The following is a 20,556-nucleotide window of genomic DNA, read 5'->3' as shown; positions in this document are numbered from 1 at the left end:
TCATTCTTTAAAGTCATTCAGGAGCAGAGTATTTAATTTCTATCTAATTATATGGTTTTGAGAGATGTTCTTGGTATTAATTTCTATTTTTATTGCACTGTGGTCTGAGAATGTGGTTGGTATGGTTTTGATTTTTTGAATTTGTTGAGTATTGCTTTTATGACCCAGCATGTGGTCAATCTTAGAGTATGTGCCATATGCATATGAGAATAATGTATATTCTGTTGTTGGATAGAGTATTCTATAGATGTTTGTTTGGTCCATTTGGTCAAGTGTTGAATTTAGGTTCTGAATATATTTGTTAGGTTTTCTGCTTTGATGACTTGTCTGGCACTGTCAGTGTGTTGTTAAAGTCTCCCACTATTATTGTGTTGTATGTAAGTCTCAATAGAAGCCTCTAAGAATTTTTTTTATGAATCTGGATGCTTCAGTGTTAGAGTCATGCATATTTAGGAAAGTTAAGTCTTCTTGTTGAATTTAACCCTTTATCATTATGTAACACCTTTCTTTGTCCTTTTTGAGCATTGTTGGTTTAAAGTCTCTTCTGTTTGAAGCAAGAATAACAACCCCTACTCTTTTTTTATTTTCTGTTTGCCTGGTAGATCTTTCTCTATCCCCTTATCTTGAGTCTTTGGGTGTCATTGCATGTGAAATGGGCCTCTTGAAGACAGAATACAGTTGGGTCTTGTTTCTTTATCCAGCTTGCCACTCTGTGCCTTTTAAACGAGGTTCTTAGCCTGTTTATATTCAAGGTTAACATCAGTATGTGAAGATTTGATCTTGTCACCGTGTTGTTCACTGGTTCTTAAGTAGACTTGATTGTGTAGTTGCTTTATAGTGTCAGTGGGCTCTGTACTTAAGTGTGTTTTTGTGGCGGCAGATAATGATCTTTGATTTCTGTTTGGTAGTCCCTTAAAGACGTCTTGTAAGGCAGGTCTAGTGGTAATGAATTCTGTTCACATTTGCTTGTCTGAAAAGGATTTTATTTCTCCTTTGCTTATGAATCTTAGTGTTGTTGGCTATGAAATCCTTGGTTAGAATTTCTCTGCTTTAAGGATGCTAAATATACACCCCCAATCTCTCATGGCATGTAAGGTTTCTGCTGAACGTTTCATTGTTAGCCTGATGGCAATTCCTTTGTACATGATCTGCCCCTTCTCCATTGCTGGCTCTAAGATTTTTTCTTTTGCATTGACTTTGGAGAATCTTATGAGCATGTCAACCTCTCTAGTGAAGTTGAGGAAATTTTTGTGGACAATATCCTGAAATATGTTTTCCAAGTTGCTTGTTCTCTCTCCATTTTTTTCAGGAATGCCAATAAGTTGTAGGTTTTGTTTCTTAACATAATCCCATGTTTCAAAAAGATTTTGTTCATTTTTATAAATTATTTTTTCTTTATTGTTGTCTGCCTGCATTGATTTGAAGGAGCTGTCTTCAAGCCCTGAGATTCTTTCCTCAACTTGGTTTACTCTGTTATCAATGCTTCCAATTGCATTCTGAAATTCCTGTGGTGAATTTCTCATTTCCAGAAATTCAGTTTGGTTCTTTGTTAAAATGGCTATCACATCTTTCAACTCTTGGACCATTTCACTGTTTTCCTTGGATTGGGTTTCAACCTTCTCCTATATCTTGATGAGCTTCCTTGCCATCCAGATTCTGAATTCTATATCTGTCATTTCAGATATTTCAGGCTGGTTGAGAACTATAGCTAGGGAGCTAATGTGGTAGTTTGGAGGTTAAAAAATGCTCTGGCTTTCAGAGTTGCCAGAATTCTTGCACTGGTTCCTTCTCATCTGTGTGAGCTGATGTTCTTTTAATCTTTTGGATGGGACTTTTTGCTTCTTATATTCTTTGATACCTGATATGGTTTGGATCTACATCCCCACCCAAATCTCATATTGAATTGGAATCCTCAGTTTTGGAGGCGGGTCCTGGTGGGAGGTGATTGGATAATGGAGATGTTTTTCACGAATGATTTAGCACCATCCCTCTTGGCTCTGTCCTCATAATACTGACTGAGTTCTTGTGAGATCTGGTTGTTTAAAAGTGTGTAGCACATCCCCCATCTCTTTCTTGCTCCTGTTCCTGCCACATAAGAAGCTTGCTCCCCCTTTGCCTTCTATCATGATTGGAAGCTTCCTGAAGTTCGGCCCTACCCACCCCACCAGAATCAGAAGCCACTATGTTTCCTGAACAGCCAGCTGAACCATGAGCCAATTAAAACTTTTTTCTTCATAAATTACAGTTTCAGGTATTTCTTTATATCAATGTGACAGTGGATTAATACAATGCCCTTGAAGATTTGGCTGTGGTATAAGTTGGATTTAGTTGACTGGCTTCATATCTGGATGTTTTCAGAGGCCCAAGGCTCAGCTCATCACTCCTGGACTGGGTGTTCTAACCCAGGAGGGCTGGGAGCAGGCCCACAGCTTTGTTCTGGGGCCCCTTGAGGTTAAAGCACGGGCTGTGCTGGAGCGTTTGAGATGTTTCCAGTCTGTTGGCAACAACACTTGACTGGAGCTTCTGGCAAAAGTGCTCTGGCAGGGCAGTGGTGGGCCCCTGTGTGCATGTATTCCAGTGAGGTGGGGACAGGGGGATGCTATGAGTGAGTGCACATCAATGTGGGAAGGCTGCAGGTGGGTGCATGCTGGCAAGATGCAAAAGTGCTCCAATGGGTATGCAGCATCTGCCAGTGAAAGAACTATTGTGGTGGCCACTGACAAGCACTTTAGCTGGGCAACTGAGGCTGGGCTGCATGTGGTTGCAGCCAGGCAGGGACCCTGAGAGAGGCCAGCAGATTGGGGTGTGCTCAAATCAGACTGCATGGACAAGACAACCCCACTCTCTCCAGGTCCAGCAGCTAACAAAGGCTAAAGTCACCTAAAGGAGTATGGTGAGCCTTGTGGGATGAGTGTCCATGGCCATGCTCCACTATAGACATTCCCATGTCAAACCCTCTGGGCTCCTTCCAGGCTGGAATTCTGTTTCTGCCCACTCTCCAGGTAATTATCACTGGCAGCTCAAATGTCATGGGAGTTGTGGGATCTCCCATAACTAGGATCCCAGAAGTCCATGGTGAAGGTGAGCCACTCCATGCCTATTTCACTCACCCTTTCCTTAGGAGCCTCTTGGGCCCAGAAATGAGTCCTGGTGCTCGGCAACCCCCTGCAGTGTTCCCAACTTTCTCTACTTTCAGCCTATGATCTGTGTCCTTTTTGTGTCCACTCTCCATGCCTTCTTTCCAAAGACCTGTTCAGAATATGCTGGTCTCCTTAATAGTCTAGTCTCTTTCAGTGGGAGAATTTCTTCCTGGCTGTATCTAGTTGGCCATCTTGGCTCCCTAAAAAAATTAACAGCGATTTTTGATACTTAGACCAAAGTGATTCTAAAACAAACTATGTTTATTTCTGAGCAAAAATTTCAGGATGACACCCTTTTCCTTTATTTACAAAATAGATCTCCAGCCCCCATCCTGCGCACAGAATACCTGGGCAGGATATGTATCTATGGAGAGAAAGAAAGGCCACTTAGGGTTGGATATCCTTTTTTTCTCCCATGGGCTTTCTTATCTCATCTTAATTGAATGACTACTCTTTAATAAGTTAGGTATCTCTAATGTTCGAAAGAAATTTCATTCCTAAGAAGAGGGGACTCGAATTACAACTGTGCTATGTTACAATATTGTCCATAGGTTATTATCTCCTCATCACCTAATTCCTTCTCCTCGCTTTCTAATAGTTTTAATTTTCACTTGGATATCCATGGGGATTCTGAAGCACTGATTCCACTCCCAGCTCTGCAGAGATGGAACACTTCCCTAAGACAATCAGCACATGACATCCCTGCCCCCTCTCTCCTTTACAATAGTGATTAGTTTAGGTATTGGCAGATGTTTTAAGCAGGAAAATTAACTACTAGGGTTTCTGTTGAGACTTCTGGGTCAAAAATAATCATTCCTTCCAGGATCTTCATAAAGACACATTTGACCCCAGAAAGTGGTGCAGCTATTTTGAGACTAGAAAAGCAGACAATATTATGCTGAAGTTGATAACATAAAACAGAGCAGTAGAAGGAAACTGACTCCATGGCAACATCACTGAGCTGCTGGAATGATCTCTTCCTGAAGCCAGCATGAGCCACAGGTTTTTCATATACATAAAGCAATGCATTTCCTCAATATAGAAATCAGTCTGATGTGTGTTTTCTGTTCCTTGCAACCAAAAGTATCCTCAGTAATATAATTCCCTTAAAAGCAAGAGTTTTCTTTCAAGAATTATTGAACTCCATGAAATCTTGTATTAGCACTTCCTAATCATATAAGTTAATTGCTTTCTAAATAACCTGTGCCTTTTTAAAGGGCTGAGCTTCATTTACTTTAGTTATATCAGTCAAGACTGTCAAATGCCTGTCTCAGACACTGATGACATCCACTGCTATAGAATTATGGCCCTGTTCTCCAGGTGCCATAGATGTTCCACACACTCCTGAGCCCAGGACTCTGGCTCTGATGTTGCTCTGAGCACCTATGTGCTGAATACTGGGACCATCACTACCACAAAAATGCCTGTGCCCTGGAACCAGTGCTACTGTGGTTACCAGCATGCCCTTGTGACACACCCAGCACCAAGAGAATCCATTTGGCTAGGACTCCCCACAGTGTCCTAGGAGGCCCCAGGAAAAAGAATAGCAGGAGGACCACAGCAATCTTTGACACTAAGGCCCTCTAAAACTTTCATCACTACTACTGCCTTCAAATACATCTACAACCTTGGCCACTGAGGACCCCCACAGTCCTGTCAAATATTGATTACAGCTGATGGAACTGCACAGACTATGCCTATGCCACCACATCCTATTCACTTAGCATAGCACTCACCCACAAATGAAAGTATTTCCCCACAAATCCAGCCCATCAGTCTTGAAGAGATGACTGCTCCCTCAAATGCACAGATATCATTGCAAGGTCATAAACACATACACAAAGGAAAAATGACATCACCAAAGGACCACTATAATTTTCCAATGCGAAACCCTAAAGAATTAGAGATCTATAAGCTTCCTAAAAAGGAATTAAAAATAATTATTTTAGAGAAGCTCAGCAAGATACAAGAGAACTCAATAATATCAATCAGAACAACAATATATTAATAAAACTGGAAGTGAAACAAAGAGATGGAAAGATCAAAAGAAAGCAGACATAAATCCTGGAGCTGAAAAATACAGTGAATCAACTGAAAAAATGCAATAGGGAACTTCAACGGCAGACTCAACCAAACAGAAGAAAGAATCTCTGAGATCGAAGACAGATCTTTTGAAATTATCCAGACTAAGGAGAAAAAAATTGAAAAGAGTAAAGTAAACCTATGGGACTTAAGGGACACTAATAATGAAACCAATGTATGCATCATAAAAGTCTCAGAAGGAGGATTGAGAAAGGGGGAGAAACCTTATTTAAATAAATTATGGCTCAAATTTTCCCAAACCCTGAGAGAGATATGGACATTTACACCTGTGAAACTCAAATGTCTCCAAACATGTTCAACCCAAAGAGAACTTCACCATGACACCTTATAATCAAATTGCCAAAAGTCAAAGACAAAGAAATTTAAAAGCAGCAAGAGAAAAGTGACTTGTCACATACAAGAGAACCTTTATAAAACTATATTGGACTTGGAGGAGGAGCCAAGATGGCCAAATATAAACAGCTCCAGTCTACAGCTCCCAGCGTGAGCGACGCAGAAGACGGGTGATTTCTGCATTTCCATCTGAGGTACTGTGTTCATCTCACTAGGGAGTGCCAGACAGTGGGCGCAGGTCAGTGGGTAAGTGCACCGTGCGCCAGCCGAAGCAGGGGCGAGGCATTGCCTCACTCGGGAAGCACAAGGGGTCAGGGAGTTCCCCTTCCAGGGGTGACAGACGGCACCTGGAAAATCGGGCCACTCCCACCCGAATACTGTGCTTTTCCGACGGGCTTAGGAAACGGTGCCCCAGGAGATTATAGCCCGCACCTGGCTCAGAGGGTCCTATGCCCACGGAGTCTCACTGATTGCTAGCACAGCAGTCTGAGATCAAACAGCAAGTCGGCAGCGAGGCTGGGGGAGGGGCGCCCGCCATTGCCCAGGCTCGCTTGGGTAAACAAAGCAGCCCGGAAGCTCGAACTGGGTGGAGCCCACCACAGCTCAAGGAGGCCTGCCTGCCTCTGTAGGCTCCACCTCTGGGGGCAGGGCACAGACAAACAAAAAGACAGCAGTAATCTCTGCAGACTTAAATGTCCCTATCTGACAGCTTTGAGGAGAGCAGTGGTTCTCCCAGCACGCAGCTGGAGATCTGAGAACGGGCAGACTGCCTCCACAAGTGGGTCCCTGACCCCTGACCCCCGAGCAGCCTAACTGGGAGGCACCCCCCAGCAGGGGCAGACTGACACCTCACACGGCCGGCCGGGTACTCCAACAGACCTGCAGCTGAGGCAAACAGAAAGGACATCCACACCAAAAACCCATCTGTACATCACCATCATCAAAGACCAAAAGTAGATAAAACCACAAAGATGGGGAAAAAACAGAGCAGAAAAACTGGAAACTCTAAAAAACAGAGTACCTCTCCTCCTCCAAAGGAACGCAGTTCCTCACCAGCAATGGAACAAAGCTGGACGGAGAATGACTTTGACGAGCTGAGAGAAGAAGGCTTCAGACGATCACATTACTCCGAGCTACGGGAGGATATTCAAACCAAAGGCAAAGAAGTTGAAAACTTTGAAAAAAATTTAGAAGAATGTATAACTAGAATAACCAATACAGAGAAGTGCTTAAAGGAGCTGATGGAGCTGAAAACCAAGGCTCGAGAACTACGTGAAGAATGCAGAAGCCTCAGGAGCCGATGCGATCAAATGGAAGAAAGGATGTCAGCCCTGGAAGATGAAATGAATGAAATGAAGCAAGAAGGGAAGTTTAGAGAAAAAAGAATAAAAAGAAACGAGCAAAGCCTCCAAGAAATGTGGGACTATGTGAAAAGACCAAATCTACGTCTGATTGGTGTACCTGAAAGTGACGGGGAGAATGGAAACAAGTTGGAAAACACTCTGCAGGATATTATCCAGGAGAACTTCCCCAATCTAGCAAGGCAGGCCAACATTCAGATTCAGGAAATACAGAGAATGCCACAAAGATACTCCTCGAGAAGAGCAACTCCAAGACACATAATTGTCAGATTCACCAAAGTTGAAATGAAGGAAAAAATGTTAAGGGCAGCCAGAGAGAAAGGTCGGGTTACCCTCAAAGGGAAGCCCATCAGACTAACAGCGGATCTCTCGGCAGAAACCCTACAAGCCAGAAGAGAGTGGGGGCCAATATTCAACATTCTTCAAGAAAAGAATTTTCAACCCAGAATTTCATATCCAGCCAAACTAAGCTTCATAAGTGAAGGAGAAATAAAATACTTTACAGACAAGCAAATGCTGAGAGATTTTGTCACCACCAGGCCTGCCCTAAAAGAGCTCCTGAAGGAAGCGCTAAACATGGAAAGGCACAACCGGTACCAGCCGCTGCAAAATCATGCCAAAATGTAAAGACCATCGAGACTAGGAAGAGACTGCATCAACTAACGAGCAAAATAACCAGCTAACATCATAATGACAGGATCAAATTCACACATAACAATATTAACTTTAAATGTAAATGGACTAAATGCTCCAATTAAAAGACACAGACTGGCAAATTGGATAAAGACTCAAGACCCATCAGTGTGCTGTATTCAGGAAACCCATCTCATGTGCAGAGACACACATAGGCTCAAAATAAAAGGATGGAGGAAGATCTACCAAGCAAATGGAAAACAAAAAAAGGTAGGGGTTGTCCTAGTCTCTGATAAAACAGACTTTAAACCAACAAAGATCAAAAGAGACAAAGAAGGCCATTACATAATGGTAAAGGGATTAATTCAATAAGAAGAGCTAACTATCCTAAATATATATGCACCCAATACAGGAGCACCCAGATTCATAAAGCAAGTCCTGAGTGACCTACAGAGAGACTTAGACTCCCACACATTAATAATGGGAGACTTTAACACCCCACTGTCAACATTAGACAGATCAACAAGACAGAAAGTCAACAAGGATACCCAGGAATTCAACTCAGCTCTGCACCAAGCAGACCTAATAGACATCTACAGAACTCTCCACCCCAAATCAACAGAATATACATTTTTTTCAGCACCACACCACACCTATTCCAAAATTGACCACATACTTGGAAGTAAAGCTCTCCTCAGTAAATGTAAAAGAACAGAAATTATAACAAACTATCTCTCAGATCACAGTGCAATCAAGCTGGAACTCAGGATTAAGAATCTCACTCAAAACCGCTCAACTACATGGAAACTGAACAACCTGCTCCTGAATGACTACTGGGTACATAACGAAATGAAGGCAGAAATAAAGATGTTCTTTGAAACCAACGAGAACCAAGACACAACATACCAGAATCTCTGGGATGCATTCAAAGCAGTGTGTAGAGGGAAATTTATAGCACTAAATGCCCACAAGAGAAAGGAGGAAAGATCAAAAATTGACACCCTAACATCACAATTAAAAGAACTAGAAAAGCAAGAGCAAACACATTCAAAAACTAGCAGAAGGCAAGAAATAACTAAAATCAGAGCAGAACTGAAGGAAATAGAGACACAAAAAACCCTTCCAAAAATTAATGAATCCAGGAGCTGGTTTTTTGAAAGGATCAACAAAATTGATAGACCACTAGCAAGATTAATAAAGAAAAAAAGAAGAATCAAATAGATGCAATAAAAAATGATAAAGGGGATATCACCACCGATCCCACAGAAATACAAACTACCATCAGAGAATATTACAAACACCTCTACGCAAATAAACTAGAAAATCTAGAAGAAATGGATAAATTCCTCAACACATACACCCTCCCAAGACTAAACCAGGAAGGAGTTGAATCTCTGAATAGACCAATAACAGGAGCTGAAATTGTGGCAATAATCAATAGCTTACCAACCAAAAAGAGTCCAGGACCAGTTGGGTTCACAGCCGAATTCTACCAGAGGTACAAGGAGGAGCTGGTACCATTCCTTCTGAAACTATTCCAATCAATAGAAGAAGAGGGAATCCTCCCTAACTCATTTTATGAGGCCAGCATCATCCTGATACCAAAGCCGGGCAGAGACACAACAAAAAAAGAGAATTTTAGACCAATATCCTTGATGAACATTGATGCAAAAATCATCAATAAAATACTGGTAAACAGAATCCAGCAGCACATCAAAAAGCTTATCCACCATGATCAAGTGGGCTTCATCCCTGGGATGCAAGGCTGGTTCAATATACGCAAATCAATAAATGTAATCCAGCATATAAACAGAACCAAAGACAAAAACCACATGATTATCTCAATAGAGGCAGAAAAGGCCTTTGACAAAATTCAACAACCCTTCATGCTAAAAACTCTCAATAAATTAGGTATTGATGGGACATATCTCAAAATAATAAGAGCTATCTATGACAAACCCACAGCCAATATCATACTGAATGGGCAAAAACTGGAAGCATTCCCTTTGAAAACTGGCACAAGACAGGGATGCCCTCTCTCACCACTTCTATTCAACATAGTGTTGGAAGTTCTGGCCAGGGCAGTTAGGCAGGAGAAGGAAATAAAGGGTATTCAGTTAGGAAAAGAGGAAGTCAAATTGTCCCTGTTTGCAGATGACATGATTGTATATCTAGAAAACCCCATTGTCTCAGCCCAAAATCTCCTTAAGCTGATAAGCAACTTCAGCAAAGTCTCAGGATACAAAATCAATGTACAAAAATCACAAGCATTCTTATACACCAATAACAGACAAACAGAGAGCCAAATCATGAGTGAGCTCCCATTCACAATTGCTTCAAAGAGAATCAAATACCTAGGAATCCAACTTACAAGGGATGTGAAGGACCTCTTCAAGGAGAACTACAAACCACTGCTCAATGAAATAAAAGAGGATACAAACAAATGGAAGAACATTCCATGCTCATGGGTAGGAAGAATCAATACCATGAAAATGGCCATCCTTCCCAAGGTAATTTACAGATTCAATGCCATCCCCATCAAGCTACCAATGACTTTCCTCACAGAATTGGAAAAAACTACTTTAAAGTTCATATGGAACCAAAAAAGAGCCCGCATCGCCAAGTCAATCCTAAGCCAAAAGAACAAAGCTGGAGGCATCACACTACCTGACTTCAAACTCTACTACAAGGCTACAGTAACCAAAACAGCATGGTACTGGTACCAAAACAGAGATATAGATCAATGGAACAGAACAGAGCCCTCAGAAATAATGCCACATATCTACAACTATCTGAACTTTGACAAACCTGAGAAAAACAAGCAATGGGGAAAGGATTCCCTATTTAATAAATGGTGCTGGGAAAACTGGCTAGCCATATGTAGAAAGCTGAAACTGGATCCCTTCCTTACACCTTATACAAAAATCAATTCAAGATGGATTAAAGACTTAAACGTTAGACCTAAAACCATAAAAACCCTAGAAGAAAACCTAGGCATTACCATTCAGGACATAGGCATGGGCAAGGACTTCATGTCTAAAACACCAAAAGCAATGGCAACAAAAGCCAAAATTGACAAATGGGATCTAATTAAACTAAAGAGCTTCTGCACAGCAAAGGAAACTACCATCAGAGTGACCAGGCAACCTACAAAATGGGAGAAAATTTTTGCAATCTACTCATCTGACAAAGGGCTAATATCCAGATTCTACAATGAACTCCAACAAATTTACAAGAAAAAAACAAACAACCCCATCAAAAAGTGGGCGAAGGACATGAACAGACACTTCTCAAAAGAAGACATTTATGCAGCCAAAAAAACACATGAAAACATGCTCACCATCACTGGCCATCAGAGAAATGCAAATCAAAACCACAATGAGATACCATCTCACACCAGTTAGAATGGCAATCATTAAAAAGTCAGGAAACAACAGGTGCTGGAGAGGATGTGGAGAAATAGGAACACTTTTACACTGTTGGTGGGACTGTAAACTAGTTCAACCCTTGTAGCAGTCAGTGTGGCAATTCCTCAGGGATCTGGAACTAGAAATTCCATTCGACCCAGCCATCCCATTACTGGGTATATACCCAAAGGACTATAAATCATGCTGCTATAAAGACACATGCACACGTATGTTTATTGCGGCATTATTCACAATAGCAAAGACTTGGAACCAACCCAAAGTCCAGCAATGATAGACTGGATTAAGAAAATGTGGCACATATACACCGTGGAATACTATGCAGCCATAAAAAATGATGAGTTCATGTCCTTTGTAGGGACATGGATGAAATTGGAAATCATCATTCTCAGTAAACTATCGCAAGAACAAAAAACCAAACACCGCATATTCTCACTCATAGGTGGGAATTGAACAATGAGAACACATGGACACAGAAGGGGAGCATCACACTTCGGGGACTGTTGTGGGGTGGGGGGAGGGGGGAGGGATAGCATTGGGAGATATACCTAATGCTAGATGACGAGTTAGTGGGTGCAGCGCACCAGCATGGCACATGTATACATATGTAACTTACCTGCACATTGCGCACATGTACCATAAAACCTAAAGTATAATAATAATAAAAAAAATAAAAAAACTATATTGTACTTTTCAGGAAAAACTTCATAGGCCAGAAAAGAATGGGATGATATATTCAAACTACTGAAAGAAAAAACACTCTGAAAACCAATGATATCATATCTGGCAAAGCTGTCCTTCAAAAATGAAGTTGACATAAAGATATTTCCAGACAAACAAAGCTGAAGGAGTTCATCACTACTATACCTGCCTTATAAGAAATGCTAAAGGCACTTCTTCAAGCTTAAATGAACGGACACAAATTAATAACATAAAAATGCATTAAAGTATAAAACCCACTGGTCTTGGTAAATATGTAGTCAAAATCAGAATATGATAATCCAATAATGGTGTTATATAAATATGTTTTAACTCCAGAAAAAAAGATTAAACACAAAAGCATTAAAAATAACTATAGCTACAATATTTTTTTAAGAGATAGATAATAAAAAAGCAGTAAACTGTGACATCAAAAACATATAATGCATGTGGGGGTAGGAGAGAAATAAAATGTAGAGTTTCTGTAGGCAAATGAAGTTAAATTGAGTGCACCCTTGGATAGGTATGCAGTATAGTGTAGTACTGGTTTTATTAGGTTAAAATATATTGCTATAAGTATGTTTTCTGTAAGACTCATAGTGACCACCAAGCTAAAAGCTATAGTAAACACACAAGAGATAAACAGAAATGAATTAGAGTATACCACTACAAAAACTAATCATATCAGAAAGGAAGATAGCAAGAGAGGAACAAAGGAACTAAGGAACTACAAAACAGAAAATTTTTACAAAATGGCAATAGTGAGTTCTTACCTATAATTAATTACTTTGCGTGTAAATGGATTGAATTATGCAGTCAAAAGTCACATAATACATAATAACTGAATTGGTAAAAAAACAAAACAAAAAAAGCAAACAAACAAAAACAATACCCAGCTATATATTGCCTATAAAATGCTCCCTTGAGGACACATATAGGCTGAAAGTGAAGGGGATGGAAAAAGATATTCCATGTAAATGTAAACCAAAAGACAGCAGGGTTAGCTCTGATTAGACAAACTAGACGTTAATTCAGAAACTGTAAAATAAGACAAAGAAGGTCATTATATAAATGATAAAGGGATAAATTCATCAAGAGGGTATAACAATTGTAAATAAATGTGTACCCAACATCAGAGCACCTGAATATACAAAGCAAATATTAACAGAACTAAAGAGATAAATAAATATCAATGCAATAATAGTAAGGGACTTAAATACCCCACTTTCAACAATAGAGAGATCATCCAAGCAGAAAATCAATAAGGAAACATTGGACTTGAACTACATTTTAGACCAAATGGACCTAACAGACATATACAGAACATTTCATCCAACAGCAGCAGCATATACATTCTTCTCAAGCACCTATGTCTAGTGCTATGACATTCTCCAAGATAGGTCATGTAGTAGACCATAAAAAATTTGAAAAAGTTGAAGGCATATCAAGTGCCCTTTCTTACCACAGTGGTATGAAACTAGAAATCAATAACAGGAGGAAAACTGGAACATTCACAAATATATGGAAATTAAACAACATACTACTGAATAACAATGGGCCAAAGAAGACATAACACTTTGTTTAAATTTTGAGACAAGTAAAAATGGAAACACATCTGATATTGTATGGATGTGTGTCCTCTCAAAATCTCATGTTGAAATGTGATCTTCAGTATTGGAGGTGGCCTTATTGGTAGGTGTTTGGATAATGAGGGGAAATCCCCTATGAATGGCTTGGGGCCTTTCTGTGGCAATGAACTACTGCAAGATCTGATTGTTAAAAAGAGTTTGGGACCTCTCCCATTTCTCTTTTTTATTCTCTTTCCCTGTGTTGCATGCTGGCTCCCCTTCACCTTCTTCCATGATTGTAAGCCTCCTGAGGCCCTCACCAGAAGCAGATGCTGGCACTATGCTTCATGTACAGCCTGTAGAACCATGAGCCAAATAAGCCTCTTTTCTTTATAAATTCCCTAGTCTCAAGTATTCCTTCATAGCAACACAAATGAACTAACACAACAACATACCAAAACTTACAGAATGCATCAAACACAGTTCTAAGAGGGAAGTATATAGTGATAAACACCTACATTAAGAATAAAGAAAGACCTCAAATAAACAATGTAAATTTACACCGCAAGGAACTAGATAAAGAAGAACAAATGAAGCACAAAGTTAGCAGACATATGGAAATAAAGCTCAAAGCAGAAATAAATGAAATAGAGACTAGAAAAACAATTTAAAAAGTCAACAAAAAGGTTTTTCGGTTAAAAAATTAAGTCTTGAAAAATGATATATCTTCTGGTAGACTGATGAAAAGAGAGAGAAGACAAATAAATCAGAAGTGAAAGAGGACAACAGATAACACATAGGATCATAAGAGATTACTATGTGCATTTAAATATAACCAGTTAGATAACCTAGAAAAACTAGATTAATTTCCAGAAATGTAAAACCTACCAAGACTGAATTATAAAGAAACAGAAAATCTTAACAGACCAACAACAAGTAAGGAGATTGAATCACAAATTAAAAGTCTCCCATCAAAGAAAAGCCCATGAACTCTTTCCCTTCTGAATTTTACTGAACATTTAAAGAATTAATACAAATTCTTTTCCAACTCTTAGAAAAAATTGAAGAGAGAACACTTCCAAACTCATTTTACAAAGCATTACCCTGACACAAAAGCCAGACAAGGACACTACAAGAAAAGAAAACTACAGGTCCATATTCCTGATGAATATAAATGAAAAGCTTCTACAAAAAAAATGCTAGCACCCGTATTCAACAGCAAATTAGAAGGATCATACACCATGATCAAGTAGTATTTATCCCTTGGATGCAAGGGTGGTCCAACCTATGCAAATGAAGAATGTCATATACCACATTAACAAAATGAAAAGCAAAAATTATATGATTGTATCAATGGATGCAGAAAGAGCATTTGAGAAAACTTATCTTTTCATGATAAAAAACTGTCAACCAATTGAGTATAGAAGGAAAGTACCTCAACATAATAAAGGCCATATATGACAAGCCCACAGCTAACATCATACTCAATGGTTAAAGATTAGCAACTTTTCTCTATGACCAGGAACAAGACAAGGATGCCACTTCTGCTACTTGTATTTGACATAGTACTGGAAGTTGTAGCCAGAGCAATCAGGCAAAAAAAGAAATAGAACAAATCCGAATTAGAAAGGAAGAAGTAAAATTATGACTGTTCACAGATGATATGATCTTATATGTACAGTCCACTACCCCCAAAACACTGTTAGAACTAATAAATGAACTCAACAAAGTAGCAGGATACAGTATGAACACACAAAAAATCCATTGCATTTTTATATACCAACTGAACAATCTGATGAGGAAACTATGAAAGCAATCCCATTTACAATAGCATAAAAGTGAATAAAATAGTGAGGAATTAGCTAAACCAAGAAGGTGAAAGACTTATACACTGAAAACTATAAATTGCTGATAGAAATTAAAGACATAGATAAATAGATACATATCTAATGTTTCTGGATTGCAAGACTTAATAATGTTAAAGATGCCAGTGCTACCCAAAGAAGTCTACAGATTCAATGTAATCGCAATGATGTTATTTTTTTTTGGCAGAAATAGAAAAGCCTATTCTGAAATTTATATAAAATTTCAAGGACCCCAAGTAGCCAAAACAATCTTGAAAGAGAAGAACAAAATGGAGGACTCTCGTTTTCTGATTGCAAAACTTACTACAAAGCTGCAGTAATTAAAACAGTGTGCTATTGACATAAAGATAGACATGTAGACCAATACAATAGAATAGAGAGCCCAGAAATAAACTCTGGAATATGTGGTCAAATGATTTTTGACAAAGATGCTAAGACCGTTCAATGGGAAAGGGGCAATCTTTTCAATGAATGGAGCTGGGAAAACTAAATATTTACATGCAAAAGAATGAAGTTGGACCCTTATAACCTAATACCACACACCAAAATTAACTCAAAATAAAATAAATACTTAAAACTATAAAAATCTTAGAAGAAAAACAGAGCACAAGCTTTATGACATTGGATTTGGCATTAATTTTTGGATATGACACCAAAGGCACAAACAACAAATGAAAAATAGACAAAATTGGACTTTATGAAAATTTAAAAATTTTGTGCATCAAAAGACAGTATCAACAAAACAAAAAGGCAACACACAGAATGGGATAAAATATTTGCAAATTACATATCTGATAAGGGTATTAGTATTCATTATGCATAGAGAACTTCTAAAACTCAACAACAAAATAATCCAATTCAGAAATGAGCAAAGAACTTAAATAGACATTTCTCCAGAGAACATACACAAATGGATAGTAAGCACATGAAAAGATGCTCAACATCACTAATCATTAGGGAAATGCAAATCAAAACTCCATTGAAATACCACCTTATACCTGTGAAAGTTGATTATACAAAATGAAGTCATTTATGTCATACCCAACTAAAATGAGTCAAGAAGCCATGAGAAAAACACTAAGGTTACATACACCTGTTTTTTTTTTTTTTTTTTAAAAAATGTCGTCTAAGCTCAATCCAGATCTGCATGGACCTAACCATAATTTCAAGACTACAAGTCCCACCTGGCAACTGCTGAAACTCACCTATCAGAGCTCACTAGCTCTTGTAAGATGCTGCCAGCACCAGTGAACTTTCAAAACAATTTGTGTAACCTTCCCTTGCCCCGGTAAACCTTAACCATTTCATTGTTCTGTGGGCGTAACAGAGGCCACCCTAGTCTGTGTGTGTGCCCTGAATTGCAATTCTATTCCTTATATATTCCAAACAAAACCTCTTGCTTAGAGATTCATCTCTATATATTTTTGAGTTGGCATATCCATTAGAATGACTACTGTAAACAAAGAAAATAACAAGTGTTGGTGAGGATGTGGAGAAATTGGAACCTTTGTGCATTATTGGTGGGAATGTAAAATGGAACAGCTGCTATGGAAAACAGTATGGCAGTTCTTCAAGCATTTAAAAAAATTGCCATATGAGCCAGCAATTCCACTTCTGGATATATATCCAAAGGAAACAAAATCAGTATCTCAAAAGAAATATTTGCCCTCCTAGGCTCATTGCAGCATTAATCACAATAGTCAAAATATTAAAACAACCTAAGTGTTGATTGATGAATGGATAAAAAAAGTTATTTATATATATATGGAATATTTTTCAGCCTTACAAAAGGAAATCTTGCCATTTGCAACAACATGAGTCAACCTGGAAGACATTATACTAAGTGAAATAAGCCACACACAGAAAGACAAATCCTACATAAAGTCATCTATATGTGTAATCTAAAAATTTGAACTCATCGAAACAGTGAGTAGAATGGTGGTTACCAGGGGTTGGGGGATTGGAGATATCAGGCAGAGAGTACAAGCTTTCAGTTACAAGATTAGTAAGTTCTGGAGACCTAATGTACAGTATGGTCACTATAATTAATAATAACGTATTGTACAATTGACAGTTGCTAAGAGAACAGATCTTTTCTCACCCCCACTTCCCGCAGACACACAAAAGGGTAACCACAAGAGGTGATGGATATGTTAATTAGGTTGACTGTGGTAATCATTTCACAATGTGTGTGTATGTGTATATATGGGTACATGTATATATGTGTGCATGTATATATATGTGTGTGTATATATATATATATAAAATCATCTCATTTTGTGCTTTAAATATATAAAATTCTTATTTATTTATATTTTGAGGTCAATCTTATCTCAATAAGCTATAAATAAAGTGAACCATAAGATCATTTCTATTTTGCAAGTACTTAAACTTAATTAAGTCAGTACTATTCCTTTGCCCCTTTTCCTTAATAAGAAGCTGATATAGTTAGGCTTTGTGTCCCCACCCAAATCTCATTGTGAATCGTAATCCATATAATCCCCATAATCCCCATAATCCACATGTGTCAAGGGACAGACCAGGTGGAGATAATTGAATCACAGGAGTGGTTTCCCCCATGCTGTTCTCACGATAGTGAGTGAGTTCTCACGAGATCTGATGGTTTTATAAAGGACTATTCCCCCTTTGGTCGCACTTCTGCTTCCTGCCACCTTGTGAAGAAGGTGCCTTCCTTCCCCTTTGCCTTCTACCATGATTGTAAGTGTCCTAAGGCTTCCCCAGCCATGCTGAACTGTGAGTCAATTGAGCCTCTTTCCTTTATAGATTGTCCAGTCTTGGGCAGTCCTTTATACCAGTATAAAAATGGACTAATACAGAATGTTTTAAAAGAGATAGCCAAACTATTAGCTCATAGCTCATTTATATGGAAATTTTATTTCTAGGAGGAGTAACCATAGGATCACCATTAGAACAATCCTGGCTGCAGTCAGGAAAACAATAGCTCCAGAGCATGCACTCCTAGTAAGAGCCACTTATAATCTTCCTAATGAAACAGAAAACAGTATCTCAAATTGAGAAGGGCTGAGGTTCTCTAGTTCTTCATTCTTGCTGTCCCATCTGCTCTTGTGACTGAGCATCAATGAGTTTGCTGTCAGATGTGCATAGAGGCCAATACCATAGCACTGGCTTTTGAGAAAAGAAAACCTTTATTTCGAGTCAACTGGCAAGGAGACCAGAGGAAATGCTCAAATCTGTCTCCCCAAGCTGGAGGCTGGAGTAGGTTTCATAAGCATAGGGTAATGATGTGTGATCTGATTGGATCTTAACAATGAGGTGATTTCGGGAAGCATGATCTGACTGGATCCTGCCATGGGTGATGACAGTGCTCTATCTGATTGGATCCTGGATCCTGCAATGTGGTGTATGCTGCTTAATTCAGTCCCTGCTCCTTGGTCCAAGCGCTTAACCCCTCTCTGATTGCACAGTTGGTTATCTGGGCATGCCCTGGTTACATGACCTTCATCCTGGGGGTCCATGGCAACTGAAAAGCAACTCACAACATTGTTACATAAACGTCTACACCAGATTCGTTTGATATGGTTACACTTTCTCATCTCCTTTTTTAATTTTATATATTTCCCATTTTCTTCTTTTTTTATGTTTTCTTCTTTTCCTTCTCATTCAGCTTACCCTTATCCCTTTCTTCTCTTCCCATTTTATTCTATTTTTTCTATATTTAATATAAAACATCTACCTTCCCACTCTACCAGATTATGCTTTCACCAGCATTCCCAATCAAAAGTTTGGTAACCCAGACATAATGTTGCATGTATAATGGAGATATTCTTTATAATTTTAATGTTGTGTGCTAAAATTAAAAGGTTTGGCAAACTGCATCTTCTAACATATTTTTTTTCCTCATTTTCCTTGACAAGTTCTTCTAGATCAGTATTCTCAAAATGTGGTCCCCAGACCACCAGTATTAACATTACCAGGAAACTTGTAATAAATGCAAGTTTCTGGGCTCTGTCCCAGATCTCCTGACTGAGAAACTTTGGGGGTGGGGCCCAGCAATCTGTTTTAACAAGCCCTCCAGGTGATTCTGATGCACTAAAATTTGAGAATCACAGTTGCTAGATTATTTTGCCTCCTGCTACCATATTGATTTTATTTTCCTAAAAGATTTCTTAGAGGGATGAGGTTGCCGTACTTACGCTTTAACTTGATAGCTGTGCTTCAATGAATGATGCCTATGAAACTATGTCTGTATGCTACCTTCTCTGAATTCCAGGGCAAGATCATTCTATTTTCATAAGCTGCAGCTGGTGGCAACTAGGAATATACTTCAGACCTCTTGCTCCTAGCAACAGTGACAGCTTTCCAGCACATGCTGGCATTACCTACAACGACTTCTAGGAGGAAAAAAGAGAGAGATGTTCTCTTTAAAAGTGACAGAGGTATTCAGTCTCAAAATTAAGACATCTAAAATTAAAATCATCAATTTTCCCCAATACTAGCATTCCTTCAGTACTCTCCTCCTATCACTGCTCTCTTAGACACCTGGGTTTTTGGACTTATCCTTTACTCCTCCTTCCTTCTGGCCTTCTGTGTACATTCTCCACTCCTTTAAAACTAGGTCTCCTCGGCCAGGTGCAGTGGCTCACACCTGTAATCCTAGCATTTTGGGAAGTCGAGATGGGTGGATCACTTGAGGTTAGGAGTTTGTGACCAGCCTGACCAACATGGTGAAACCTCGTCTCTACTAAAAATACGAAAAAATTACTTGGGTGTAATGGCAGGTGCCTGTAATCCCAGCTGCTTGGGAGACTGAGGCAGGAGAGAATAGCTTGAACTCCTGAGGCAGAGATTGCAGTGAGCTGAGATCACACCACTGCACTTCAGCCTGGGCAACAGAGTGAGACTCTGTCTTAAAATAAAATAAAATAAAATAAAATAAATAAAATAAAATAAAATAAAATAAAATAATAAAATAATAAAATAAATAATAAAACTAGGTCTCCTTCACCTCACCATCAGATGACTGTTATAATTGCCTAACCCTTCTCCCTGACTGTATTATCTCTTATTTCAATCCATCTTACTCACTACATACAGATGAGTTTTCCTTAAATAATAATCTCTGATTGTCACTCTCTCATTGAGATTCTGGTGCCACTACCTGCTGGCCAAACTCATTAGCCTAGACTCTGGGCCCTCCATAATCTGACACCAGCCTTACCTTTCTAAACATCTGAGAATGTCCTCCCTAGAGCGTCTACTTGCTGTTCCTTACTACAGAGCATCCACTCCTCCCCTTGCCCATGTTTTCTGCTGGCTCTGGAATGCTCTCACTCAACAAGTCTACTTATTTAAAGGTTCTTTTGCCCTCGTGTAGCTCAAGTTTCACCTCCATATAAAGTCAGTGTTAATCATGCCAGGTTATAGAGTGCTCTCCAGACTCCAAATTT

At 39.0% G+C, this 20,556-nt stretch overlaps 1 protein-coding gene across 5 annotated transcripts in view; it reads left to right on the top strand.

Moving 5' to 3' along the window:
• LOC100458771 (24-hydroxycholesterol 7-alpha-hydroxylase) overlaps positions 1-20,556 on the top strand; it is a 139,205-nt gene that overhangs the window by 64,103 nt on the left and 54,546 nt on the right. Inside the window, exon 11 of one of the 5 annotated variants that reach the window (XM_054557602.2) lies at positions 16,908-17,282. The exons of the other annotated variants lie outside the window; for them this stretch is intronic. Within the exon in view, the coding sequence (XP_054413577.2) occupies positions 16,908-16,974 (67 nt within the window). The 3' untranslated portion in view covers positions 16,975-17,282. Of the gene's footprint in view, positions 1-16,907; positions 17,283-20,556 lie in introns of those variants that run through there. 5 annotated transcript variants of the gene reach the window in all.

This window comes from Pongo abelii, chromosome 5, assembly GCF_028885655.2.
Source record: "Pongo abelii isolate AG06213 chromosome 5, NHGRI_mPonAbe1-v2.0_pri, whole genome shotgun sequence".
Classification (NCBI taxonomy): domain Eukaryota; kingdom Metazoa; phylum Chordata; class Mammalia; order Primates; family Hominidae; genus Pongo; species Pongo abelii.
Note: the sequence above shows the minus strand (reverse complement) of the source record. Positions and strands in the feature narration are given on the sequence as shown.